This window comes from Phoca vitulina, unplaced genomic scaffold, assembly GCF_004348235.1.
Source record: "Phoca vitulina isolate PV1807 unplaced genomic scaffold, GSC_HSeal_1.0 scaffold19, whole genome shotgun sequence".
NCBI lineage: Eukaryota > Metazoa > Chordata > Mammalia > Carnivora > Phocidae > Phoca > Phoca vitulina.
In genome coordinates, this window is record NW_022589722.1 from 14915109 (window position 1) to 14929042 (window position 13934).

A 13934-nucleotide genomic window follows, 5' to 3' on the forward strand; every position below is an offset into this window, starting at 1 on the left:
TGACAGGGATGATGCCAATGCCCAGTGCTACTTTGACAGGGTGTGCCTTAGAATGAGGAATTAAAAATACCAAATTTATACTCAACCATTTTGAACCTTTTCATATACTGTTCCCTTCATTTTATACTTTTCCCTTTACCTAGATAACATCATTCATGTCTGTGTTCCTCTTTTGCCTGGCTAACTTCTATTCATCTCCTGGGTCTCAGCTTAGATGTCACCTGTACCCAGAAACCTTCTCTGGACTCCACTTCCATAAATTCATGTAATCATATGGTCCCATGGGCTTGAAATTGCTGTGTGCTAGGCAATAAGGAAACAAAGATTAAAAGGTAAAACTTCCAAGAATTCACGATCAAGCTTAAGAAGGAAGGAAGGAAGGAAGGAAGGAAGGAAGGAAGGAAGGAAGGAAGGAAGGAACTGTAAGTTTCCTGACTGGAATAAATGGATCAGGCAGAACAACAGTGGGGAAAAACAGAGGATGGCATGAGGTATTCAAGGTCTTGGCACAGAGGAAAAAAGCTGGGGGCAAGGAGATATTCATAAGTAAACAGAGGTGCTTTTCCATGGCTGCTTCAGATATTCCATAGAACCTCAGAAACTTAGCTTTGGGAGAGACCTTAAAAATCACATGGTATAACCCACATCCAATGAGGGAGTTATATTATGCTTGAGGTTTTCCGGGTTAAATAAAGTATTATATGTTTTATTACTTCAACAGACATTCACTAAACAATTCTTAAGTTTAAGAGATACGCTGGTGATGCAGAGTTGAAAAAGTACATGGTTTCTGCCCTGAAAGAACTTGTTACGTAGCTGAAGGCAGATGCTTAACCAACTGAGCCTCCTCTTATAGCTTTTAAAAGAAAATAAGGAATTTAATATTCATGACGGAAATGCAAGTGGTGAGTGGAAATGAGGAAGAAACAAGCTGAACATAGAAGGCAATGGTGTGTACACATGAGTGTACGGGTGCATGTATATGCACGTGCATGTGTTTAGAATAAATGTTTACTTATTTATCCATTCAGCAAATATTTATTCTATTTGCTATGTGCCAACACAATAACTTGAAAGATTGGTATTACTATCATCTCCATTTAATAAATCAGAAAGCTAAGTCTCATATAAGTAATTAATCAAAGGTTGCACAGTCATGGTATCTGACACCGTCCTAAGTGCCACTCATCCATTAGCTTATTTATTCTGCACAACAGCCCCCTATGAAATAGTTGCTTTTGTTAGCTCCATTTTACATTTAAGAAAATCATGCTCAGAGAGGGTAAGTAACTTCCCCAAGGTCACACCACTAATAAATGGCAGAGCTAGAACATAAACCCAGGCAATCTTTTTCCAACATCCATGCTCTTAACCATCATGTTATATAAATAGGTTGTTCAACCAGAGTTGTCAATACAGGCATACCTCAGAGATATTGCAGGTTCGCTTCCAGACCATCACAATAATACAAATATTACAATAAAGTGATTCAAATGAATGAAAAAAAAATCTTGCCATTTGCAATGACATGAATGGAACTAGAGAGTATGATGCTAAGTGAAACAGGTCAGAGAAAGACGAATACCATGTGAATTCACTCATATGTGGAATTTAAGAAACAAAACAAATGAGCAAAGGGGAAAAAATAGAGAGAGGCTAACTAAGAAACAGACTCTTAACTATAGAGAACAAACTGATGGTTACCAGAGGGGAGGTGGGTGGTGGGATGGGTGAAACAGGTGATGGGGATTAAGGGTGCTGTATGGAAGTGCTGAATCACTATTTTGTGTACCTGAAACTAATATTAGACTGTATGTTAACTAACTGGAATTTAAATAAAAACCTTAAAAAATACTTTACTGAAAAAAGATGCTAACCATCATCTAAGCTTTCAGCAAGTCATAATCTCTGATGACAGATAACTCTAACAAATATAATAGTAATGAAACAGTTTGAAAAATTGCAAGAATTACCAAAATGTGACACAGAGGCAGGAAGTGAGCAAATGCTGTTGAGAAAATGGCACCGATAGACTTGTCTGACGCAGAGTTTCCACAAACCTTCAATCTCTAAAAAAGAGTATCTGTGAAGGGCAATAAAGTGAAGCACAATGAAGTAAGGTATGCTTGTATATGAGGATCATATAATGGGTAACCATGCAATACGTAACTTGCAAATGTCAGTTCTTTTAGTGTCCTTGATTTTCATTTTTCTCTCCATTCCTTATTGTCCCATTAACTCCATTACCAAAAATAAATAACAGAGAAAGGAAAGGACACAATTATCTGGGGGGTGATTTTAGCAATAGTTTGGGAATATTGCTTAGAGTGGGGGCTCTTACCTTCAGATGACTGCAGACTTCTAATTTTCTGAAATCATCTATGCACTTTAGTGTGAACGACTTTATTTGCTCTTTTCTGAGGAGAAGATCTACAGCTTTCACAGACTTCCTTAAGAGATCTGTGATGGGGCGCCTGGGTGGCTCAGTTGGTTAAGAGATCTGTGATGCATTAAGGTGAAGAACCACCTAAAGAAAAAAAAAACAGCTTACTGGAAGCCAGCCAACTATTGGGCACTTCTATATTTTATTATTAAAAAAATCCATGAATGCTATGGAGCCACTAAAAATACTTACAACCCCGTGATGACATAGAAAATACTGATGTCGTAATGCCAATAATAATACGAAAGTGTTATACCTACTTCACTTCTTCACCCAATTTCCTCCACAATCCATGCATATTTTGCTTCCTTTCTTCAACACTGGACTGTACTTATCAAGGTCACCAGTGACCTTCACCTTGTCAGATCCAGCAGCTCCTTTCTTAGCCTCACCTTTCAGCATAGTTGACCACGGGTTCTTCTTCCATGCCAAGACTAGTCTGTATCTACCTCACTGGCTCTCTATCCCATTCTCCTTCCAGTCCACTGCTAAATGTTGGAGCACTCCAAGGTCCAACTGGGTCTTCTCTTCTTCATCCTCCTTTTCATCACTCTCTCCCTAAATGATCTCAACCAGTTCCATGGCTTTAAATACCCAACATGGCTCAGCAGTGAAGAGTATTTAAGGCATTTAAGTCACACCTCCAGCCCTGACCTCTACACTGTGCTCTGCGCAGGAATGTATTCAGTTGTCTACTTAACATCTCTCCTGTGTAAGATGTAAGCATCACACTAAATACTTCCAAACAGAATTATATTAATATTATTATTGTCTGTCTTGTTCAGCTCACAGAACAGGGCATGGCCCATAGTAGATCCTCAAGAAATACTTGTTGAGTGAATAAGTGAAAAAAATATACATACAACCGTTTGTACAATTATGTTTCACAACATAAGAGTGGTAGGAAAAACACCGAAATATTAACTGACTGCACATGAAATTATAAGATTTTTTCCCCTAAAATTCCTTTTCTATTTTTCAATTTTATTTGGACAGGTAGTGGTTAAGAGTATCAGACTTTGACGCTCGGAGACTTCTGCTAGACTGCCACTTACCAGCTGCACATCCCTGCTTTCTTCGTATGCCAAAGGGGTTTAAAAACATGCTCCTTAATTATGTTCACGTAGCGTTCACAATGAGTTTTACTATGAAATTATTGATGTAAAGAGCTTTGCAGGGTGCATAGCTGAAGGGTAATGACTGTTTGCTGACAATGCTGACTGGCATGTTTTCTTTTATAATAAAAATACACATTTTTCCTAGAAATCTTTCCTGAAATGAGAGAAAGAAGAACTCCACGCCTGCGCCTACAGCTGCTCTCCGCTGCCCCGCCGGGTTCCCAGGAGGCTGCGCCTGCTCTGTCGCTTCTTCCGCCCACGTGATCCCTCCAGTCCCCTCCCCGTCTTCAACATGGCGGCGCCCAGGGGCACAAGCCGCACGTGATGAAGTCCGAGCACCGGGGAATCGGAGAGTGCAAGCAGTTTCTCTCCGTACCGTCTGTTGCATCCCTTCGACCTCCCAACTAGGTCCTCGCGGCCCCCTGCCTCTCTGCAACCATGAAGACAAAGCCCGTTTCCCACAAGACCGAAAACACGTACCGGGTGAGCAAAGGAACTTGGGCCCAGAACAGTGGTGTGGGTCCCTGCTGCCTCAGCCTTGCTACTAGGTCTGAGCGGGACTCCCGGGGCTGCAGTGTTCTGGGCCGAGCGTGAGTCCGTTATCTGGCAAAGGAGGGAGATTTTCCGGGTGTAGTAAACATGCGGTGGGGAAAGACGTCTGGATAGCCGACTTCGCCTGTAGTTTGTGGGGCCTGACTTCCCTGGGAATTCCCTTAACCCAGAGTGAAATTCATGATCATAGATTAACTGCTCAGGAGATGTTCTCCACTGCTCTTTTATCCATAAAGATCAAATTGGGCGAGCCGGCGGGAGGAGGTGAGTGATTTCCAGCTAATGGCTGTGACATCACTTTTTGTTTGTTACCTGAGAATTCCTTTGTTACTGTACAACCGTTTGTCTGTATGTGTTTAAAACACTATTGTTGCAACGACTTAACCAGATCCCTGGTCTTGTAGCGGGTCATGAAACCTAACATATCTGGCGAGGCCACATCGCCAGCTTTCACCTGGTCCACCACAATCTAGCATGGAAATTTTATTTGAAATGACACAACTGAACTTCTGCAAATACATTCATGGAAGTATTTAATTATTTTCATAAAGTAGTGCAGGGCCTTTAAGACTATGTCTTTGAGTTTGTTTTTACACTTTTGTAATTCATCAGTGATGTCTACTTCTAGTTACAAAACACAATTATATATTTTATGATTGATTGAAAATACAAGTCTGAAATTGCAAGCAAAGCATACCGGTATTTGTCATGATAGTACAGGAGGAAGCTTATTGAAACTTTAAATTTTCTGTTTTCACAAGGAAATTGTCAACATGTGATTATTATACAGCATTCAAAACAGGGATTCAAGATGTGATAAGTATTAAATGATGATTGTATATTAAATATCCCCCAACAGTTCCTTACATTTGCTGAACGACTGGGGAATGTGAATATTGATATTATTCACCGGATTGATAGAACTGCAAGCTATGATGAGGTAAGAGAACATTATATTAGCCAATCTTCAAGTATTCGTAGTTGATTTTTTAGTCTCTCCTCTTAGTAGAAGTGAATTGTTTTTTAGGCCATTCCTTTATGAACATGAAATGCATTAGACCTGTGTGATCTTATACAGTAGCTACACACACCAAATTAAATGTAAATTAAAGCAAGATAAAAATTGAAGGGCTCAATAGCCATATGTGGCTAGTTGCTACGATATTGGACAAGTGCAGATGTGGAACATTTCCATCATTGTAGAAAGTTCTGTTGGGTGATGCTGTGTTAGACAGTTAACGAGACACTTAGGTGGCTTCTGTGATTCTAGCCTCTCCCTTTCCCATGTGCATTCTGAGCTCTGCTGCAGATTCATATGCCTGAAGCTGCAATTTTAAAGAGACTTTGAGCACATCACTTTCCTGGGGCTTAGTTTCCTCCTTTATAAAAAAAAAAGGGGGGCTAAACCACATAATTTTTTCCAGTTCTAAACATGCTCTAACTCAGTCACACCTCTACTTAAAAATCTCGTTTTGCTACATGAAGTCATTATTTCTCTGTTAGCCTTTTAAGGTCCTGTATATCATGCCTTTAACTTAGGGATTCAACTTCAGTTCTTACAGTTCTTCACTTGGCTCTAGTCAGACTCTGCTCACTGTCTCTTTGGCTGCCTTATCTCCAGTTTGTGAATGTAGTGTGTTGACTGAGGTGATCTGGATAAGCGCATAAGCCTTTGGCAACTCATACTGAAGGAACCTAACCTAAATTCCTTGTGGGTATAGGGTGGGGTGTTGAAAAGGTAATGTAGACAAGATGAAAGCTGAATTGAGTCTTGTTATTTGTATAGGTTTTAGCATGGCAAAGAAGACAGAAAATGCTGGTTCAGGCTGAGAGAGAAGCCTGTATAAACAGAGGCTAGAAAATGCATGTCACATTCAAGAAACTGCAAAGCATTTCACTGTGGTTATAATTGTATATGTGATGTTTATGTGTGTTGATGATGACTGGGGTAGTGGAGGGACATAGCTGGTGAGAGATAAAGCTGAAGAAGTAGTCAAGGAGCATAGAGGACTTCATATGTCAAGCTAAGTTTGCATTTTATCCTGAAGCTATGGGATGTCATTCTAGGATTGTAAGGATTGTAGGGCAGTGAGTGACATGATCAGGTCTAAGTTTTAGATCTTTCTGGCTTTAATGTGGAAGAACGAGCAGGACTGGAGTCAGGATAACCAGGTGTGAGGATATGGTAGTCATCTAAGTAGCAGTCAAGAGGGAGAGAAGGAAAGGATTCCAGAGATACTAAAAAAGTAGAATGGATAGGTCTTGTGACCTGCTGGTTATGAAAGGAGGAAGGGGGTTAAGGTTTTTGGTTCTAACAACTGGGTGGTTGAGAACGTAACTTACCAAGATAGATTTATAGGAAGAGAAGCACAGGGTTGGTTCCATTTGGGGCTTGTTAAATTTGATATACCTATGGCCATCCAAATGATGGATCTGGAGAAGTACAGGTAACTTTGGAGGTGGAATTACAGATTTAGCATTCAGTATATGGTTTGTGGGCCACAGGAGAGATAGATGGGTAAGAGATAGAATGTCGAGTTAGTAGAGAAGAGAGCCTAGGATAGGATCTTGGGCTGGATGGTCCACAATGGTCTCAATCACATTTGACTGGGGCATGTTAGTCTTGGTTGTCCTCGTGGTCTCTTACTCTCCAATAGGCTTCTTTTCATGATGGCAGGTTCTTTTCGAGAGAGAGAAAGCAGAAGCTACAAAGCCTCTTAAAGCCTAACTTTGCCGGTTGCAAGATCATTTCCGTTACACATTATGGTCAAAGGAAGTCAGAAAGCGAGGCCAGATTCAAGGAGTGAGGAAGTAGACTCCATCGCTTTGTGGTAGGGGCTGTGAATCACAATGCAAAGGGAAAGTGACATATTTTGAGATTGTAGAAGATTTGGCATGCTGTTTGTGTATATACTAGTTTATATTCTCTCTCCATACACACACACACACACACAGTAATAATTTATTGATTTTACTTTTCCAAAGTACATAATAAGCTAAATAACATGACAATAATAAGCTAAATAACATGACAACATATTGGTGAACTTAGAAAAACCTGTTATCTCACCCCTCCCATTCCTTATTGTCAAAGAAACTAATATTGACAATGTGGTATATATGTATTCTGTACTTTTCTCTCATATAATATGTGCAAACGTGTGTACTTATAAAAAATTGGTTCCTCCTATGTACTTCACTACATTTCTTGCTTTTATCACTGTGGGGGTTTATCATCAACATCCTTCTAATTCAATATAGATGTAACTATTTTAATAGCCATATAATATACCTTAGTATGTGTGGGCCATAGGTTACATTAAACATTTTCCTATTGTTGGATATTTAGGGTGTTTGATGTTTTTCCCCCACTACAGTAGAGCTGAATAAACATCTTTATACTGGTATGTTTGTAAGTTTTATAAGAAATATCTCTAAAATGGGAATTGATGGGTCAGAGGACATACCTGGCTTTTTTTTTTTTTTTCATCTTAATAATTGCCAGAGTACTTCCCCACAAGGTTATAATTCGTATTTCTAAAAGCAGAATGAAAGAACTGTTAAAAGTCAACACATTTTTTTCCTGGGCCTAAAATTGTAGAAAACAGAAAAAAAATTTTCTGTTTAGTGTGACTATTACATAGGTTTTAGAGAATTATTTGCTGCAACCAAATCAATAAAATATTGTTTTTGTAAATCATGTGCCTATATTGTACAGCTGATTGCTTTTTAAGTGTGTTAGTTAATGCCCTTTAAAAGAAATGTTTTTAAACTCTTGACTCTTATCATTGTCTCAAGGTATATCATTATTCTTATTTACTTTGATCATAGTTTTTGAATTGCCTAATTAATGGACTGCTTTAATCTTGGCAGGAAGTTGAAACCTACTTTTTTGAGGGTCTGCTGAAATGGAGAGAATTGAATCTTACAGAACACTTTGGTATATTCCATTTTGTTCCTATTTTATTCTCCCTTCATTTGCACTTTATGTGTTCAAAACAACTAAATAGTGGTATGGTAGAAAAGCAGAACCTATTCTCGCTCTCTTTTTTTTTTTTACCCAGGCAAATTTTACAAAGAAGTTATTGACAAATGCCAGTCCTTCAATCAGTTGGTCTATCATCAAAATGAGATAGTTCAGAGTCTGAAGACTCACCTGCAAATCAAGAACAGTTTTGCCTATCAGCCCCTTTTGGAGTAAGTAGTATGTTGAGAGAAAGCTCAATAACGCTTCCCTGAATTTTAAGAAAGGTTGTGTTTTGGGGCGCCTGGGTGGCTCAGTCTGTTAAGCTTCTGCCTTCAGCTCAGGATCCTGGGATCGAGCCCCACGTCAGGCTCCCTGCTCAGCCAGGAGTCTGCTTCTCCCTCTGCTCCTGCCCACACTTGTGCTCTCTCCCTTTCTCTCTCTCAAATAAATAAATAAAATCTTTAAAAAAAGAGAGAAAGGTGGTTTTAAAGGGCACTGGGATGTCTCAGTCAGTTAAGCGACTGCCTTTGGTGCAGGTCATGATCCCGGGGTCCTGGGATTGAGCCCTGTGTTGGGCTCCCTGCTCAGTGGGGTGTCTGCTTTTCCCTCTCCCCCATCCCCCCCCTGCTGTGCTCGCTCTCTCCCATGCTCTCTTTCTCTTTCTTAAATAAATAAATTGTCTTTAAAAAAAGAAACTAATAAAGGTTGTGTTTTATGGCTACATTTGCCTTATATCTGGTATTTGAATTTAAAAACAAGAATTTACCTTTTCTGTTAGATCAGAACATTAGTGCTTTGCCAAAAAGCAGAATCTTTGAGGTATCCTTTTTTTGCTTTTGTTTTATACATTTAAGAAAACCCTATTTTTCTTTCACACTACAGGAATGACTGAGCATAACTTGTGATGAAATGCACCTTCTTGCTCCAGCCTGATTTCTTTGCTAATCTCTTAAAATGTGAAAAATGTTATATATCTCTTAAGACTCGATTTGAAAGGTTTAATTAATCCTGTGATCACAGGCAATCTATCATTCGTGAAATAGATTTGCAGTGTTTGTTTTTTGATATATATGTCTCAATCAATTACCTCTACTTATTTTTAATCCAGTTTGGTTGTACAGTTGGCACGAGATCTGCAGACGGACTTCTATCCACATTTTCAGGAATTTTTCCTGACTATCACCTCAATCCTGGAGACTCAGGACACAGAGTTACTAGAATGGGCTTTCACCTCACTGTCCTATCTTTACAAGTACCTGTGGAGACTAATGGTGAAGGACATGTCCAATATATACAGGTGACCCTTTTCTCTCTCTAATACGGGTTTGGTTTAGGGGTTTTGTCGTTTTTAAATATTATTTTACCTTATTTACAATTCAGTGCTATTTAGTAAATTTATAAAGTTGTGCAAATTATCACCATAATTAGTTTAAGAACATTTCCATCATCCCCAAAAGATTTCTCAAGTCTGTCTACAGTCAGTCCTGCTGCCCACTTGCATCAGTTTTGAGAGCAAAAGCAATATACACGTGTTAAATACTCAAGATTGCCTCTGTGAAAACAACTGTGTGCTTGTGCTTGAGGCTCCTAAATAGGACAGTCCTCCTCAGTAATGAAATGTTTTAGTGTTTAAGTCTCAAGTTTTTGTTTTTTTGGTCAAGTGCAGTCTTCATCAATACTGACAGCCAGGATTTCCCTCTCCCACCCCGTATTTAGTTAAAATACGCACAATACCCGTCATGTATACCTGCTGACATGGCTGCCTAACTGGGCATGTTTTTTTGATTGTTTTTTCCTTGGGTTCGTTCTGACACCACACTGCCTTTCCAACTCAGTCTCTAATTATACGAAATTGGTTCTGCAGCCAAAGTGGTCCATAGTCTATTCTATTAGTCTGTATTGACCTGATCTTCTCTTTTCTCCAGCTACTAAAATCCTGCCTCTGGCCATCAAAGCCAAGCTTGGTTTTCATAACCTCCACAGGTATTTCTGGGCACCTTAGCCAAAAAGCTTTTTATTCTGAACCCCTCTGGCATTTTATACACTTACATCACACAACTTCTGTTATAATTGTTTGTTCACAGTGTAATGATGTGTTTTACAAACCTGTGAACACTTCAAGAATCCAGTCTTAAATGTCTGCATTTACCCAGCCCCTAACATATTAATTAAGCCCAAAGAGATACTCAGGGAACATTGTGAGCAAATGTGGACAGGGAAAAAGGATGAATTCCATAGTTCCTTTGTGTTTAAGAGAAAGATTGTTTCTAATCAGTTTCAGTCAGGGACTTGATCAAATTTTCCCCTTGGTTTACTGATTATTTCTACATACTTTAATTGCCACAGGAATATGAAGATTAACGCCCTCCTCCCAAATATAGGTGTGGGTGTGGGATAGAACTGTCGATTTTGTTTTTGTACCACCCCCCTTCACCCTACCCTTCATTGAACCACCCTTCCCTCTACTTTGAACAAAGAATGAGAAAGAAATATTTTTCCAGTCTTTACTAGTTCTCTGTGAAACTTGGTAAAATGTATTAGAAACCAAGATTACTTCATTCAAAACCAGCAAGATCTTAGGGCAATGTACAGTAGTCCCCCCTTATGTGTGGGGTTTATGTTCCAAGACCCCCAGTAAATACCTGAAAGCATAGAATAGTATTGAACTCGATATGTGCTATATTTTTTCCTATGCGTACATACCTGTAATAAAGTATCATTCATAAATGCACAGTAAGAGATTAACAGCAATAACTGGTATTAGAACAACCTTTAGTAATAAAAGTTGTGTGAATGTGATCTCTCTTCAAAAATACCTTACTGTACCGTACTCACGCTTTTTCTTGTGATGATGCGAGATGATAAAATGCCTACATGATGAGATGAAGTGAGGGGAACGACGACGTACGTGTTGTCTCGTAATGCTGGGCTCCTGTCGATCTTCTGACCGTAGTCAGTAGGAGGAGCATCTGATTCCAGACTGCAGTTGACCATGGCTCATGGAGAGTGAAACCACAGATAAGGGAGGGGGGACCACTGTATAGCTTATTTGGGATCATGACCTCTGTTGTTACTTTTTTATCTCCTAAGGCGGGCTTTCCAGTTCTAAATATATTTGCTCTCAGTGTGACATCTTCAACAGCCTGGCTATTTCCACTTAGGTATTACTGAAATCAGAGTCAATACATTCCCACTCAAAGTAACTCTTCATCCATTCATGTGTTCAGTAAACATGTACTCTCTGCTAGGCCCTGTTTGGTTGCCCATTTTCCAACAGTGATTCCATTTTTCTTCTCATCAACTGAGGCTTGGTGTCTTAGAGGCATTTTTGACCCAATTGTCTTCAAGGACTCCAAATCCTCTTGATTCTGTTATTCAGGTACTCAATTCAGTGAGTATTTATTGAGCCCTGCCTATGTGTACGACACTTGAGATACAATTGCAAATAAAACAGATAAAAATCCCTCTCTGTGCAAAGTTTACAGTTTAGCAGGAGAACATCTTAGGTGCATGCCTGGCGTGTGCGAGGAACAGCAAGGAGTCATGGTCGTGGGGCAGTGTGTATAAGCGGAGAGTAATTAGATGGTGCTACATTGTACTAGGAGGGTCCAGATCATATAAGGGCCTTGTGGGCACTGTAAGGTCTTTGCTTCCACTGCAAGGACTCTTGAAATGCCTCTTGGGTCCATCTTTCAGCATTTCCCTCTACCATAAGCCTCTTTCGTGCCCTTGTTTGCCCATGCTCACATGACTTGAGCAGCTTTCTAGTTGGACTGCCAGCTCTTCTTTTATTTCATCCTGTATACTGTTACTAAATTACTCTCTCCGAAATATTCATTTCTCATTCAGCCAATATTTATTAGTACCTGCTGTGGGCAAGAAAGTGCTAGGTACTGAGGATATGGTAAAAATAGGAGACCATGCTTAAACCATGTCACCCGTTTAAACAATGTGATTGTACAAGTAATTATTTAGTTATAGCTACGTGTCTATGACCTTGAGAAGGTTGCTTGGCCTTTCTGTCTCAGGCTTATTAGCTGTGGAACCGGGATAACAGTACCTATACTCCATGGGGTTGTGTTGGTTAGAGGAAGTAACACAGTTAGTGCTTACACAGATGTAAGCTAAAGTCTAAATTCCTCTGTTTGGTGTTCAGAGCTACCTGTTTACCTGGGCAGCTTTATCTGCAGCAGCCATCCCAAACCCCAACACCCTTTTTCTCTCAGACGGACTAGCTTCCTTGTCCTTTGACTGTGATCGTTTCTGCCCACCCTGTGTTTGCTCTTGTTTTTATCTCTAGTCAAATGCACTCCAGTACCCACCTGAATTCTTCTCATCATTCAGGAATCCCTACAAGTTTCAGCTAATCATGGAGTCTTTTCTATAAGACCTGCACCACCAACCCTAGGGTTTTTCTTTTCTGTTACCTTCATCTTCTGTCTTGGTAATTGAACAAGATTTAAACCATTTGCTTTATACTTGCCAAGTATTCCTTGCATACCTAGTACAGGGTGGGGCATATAGTTGACTTGGAGTGTATATTTATTAAAATGTGATTAAACATGTCTTGTTTTCTCATTTATAGCATGTATAGTACACTCCTGGCTCATAAAAAACTACATATAAGAAACTTTGCTGCTGAAAGTTTTACTTTTTTGATGAGAAAGGTTGGTCTGATATCTTATATGTTTATTGTTCATTAATCCTCAAGAATCTGATGAACAGAAACATATTTTTTATAATGTGTGTGTGTGTGTATATATGTATATATATGAAAAAACCTTCTACTATTTTGAATTTATCTCATCATTAGGTTGTCTTTGCTCACTAATGTGAAATAATATGAGTCACTCTTTTATTGTCACTTAGGTTTTCGGTTGCTTTCAGTGTATGTATATCAGAAGTGCCCTCTAATTCAAGTCAGTAAATATATGAATGGTGAGAGTAATAGAAACTTTTATGACAATTTCACAGAAGAAACTGATATCATAATGTTGCTTGTATTTCCATAGTAAATTTTAGAGGGTTCTTGTAATGAAACAGAAACACTGGTATTAATTTCTTTTCTACTCATAAGTATATGATTTACTTTAAAAGATAGAATGTTGCCTTGTGTAGTTTTTCTTGGCACAGAGCTTTATGTTATTTCACTGAATCAGTGTTGTGTGTGAAATTAGAAGTGGTATACTATTATAGTAGTTTGAAATCACTCTAAGTGTCTCTTCCTTTTAGAATTTTATCCTAATTACATTTAACTATGAACCTGTGGAACAGTAAATAACATGTCTTCATTTGGATTTGTTGTGTTGTAAATACAATTTTCCATTTGCATTTTGTGTTTTAGGTTTCTGATAAAAATGCACTTTTCAATATAATGTTTCTTGATCTTGATGAACATCCGGAAAAGGTAGAAGGAGTTGGACAGTTGCTCTTTGAAATGTGCAAAGGAGTTAGAAACATGTTTCATTCCTGTACAGGGAAGGTAAATGACCAGGAGGATATTTTGAGTCTGTGTGAAAGAGATTAGAAGAAAAATAAATTAAGATTTATGTAAATGGTATGGAGAGAGGATAGTCTGGAATAAATAAAAAGCACTAAGGGGGGAGCATTAGGGCTTTAATAACAATGCTTACCTAGGCTCTAGGTGATTAGGTATGTTTACTTATAAAATCATTGCTATTTTCTTTATCCTCGATCCTAGAAGGTAACATAAATTGATTAATGAGCGAGGAGTGAGCAGTTGGATGGTAAAATTCTCCATCCTAGTTTGGAAATTCCTTTTGAGACATGTAGTTAACTTAACCATCAAAGCTGCCATATCTTTGATTATTCCAGATCAGATTTTAATATAGCT

General features: G+C 38.8%; 1 protein-coding gene across 4 annotated transcripts in view; it reads left to right on the forward strand.

Annotated features, from left to right (window-relative positions):
* Positions 1-3840: 3840 nt before the first annotated feature.
* UTP20 (UTP20 small subunit processome component) overlaps positions 3841-13934 on the forward strand; it is a 100106-nt gene continuing 90012 nt past the window's right edge. For 2 of the 4 annotated variants that reach the window (XM_032416153.1, XM_032416151.1), the window contains exons 1-7: positions 3841-4044; positions 4973-5053; positions 7987-8053; positions 8178-8310; positions 9189-9377; positions 12666-12747; positions 13425-13562. In XM_032416153.1, coding sequence (XP_032272044.1) covers positions 4000-4044; positions 4973-5053; positions 7987-8053; positions 8178-8310; positions 9189-9377; positions 12666-12747; positions 13425-13562 — 735 coding nt within the window. In that variant the 5' untranslated portion in view covers positions 3841-3999. The remainder of the gene's footprint in view (positions 4045-4972; positions 5054-7986; positions 8054-8177; positions 8311-9188; positions 9378-12665; positions 12748-13424; positions 13563-13934) is intronic. The other 2 variants (XM_032416152.1, XM_032416150.1) reach the window with 1 other exon arrangement.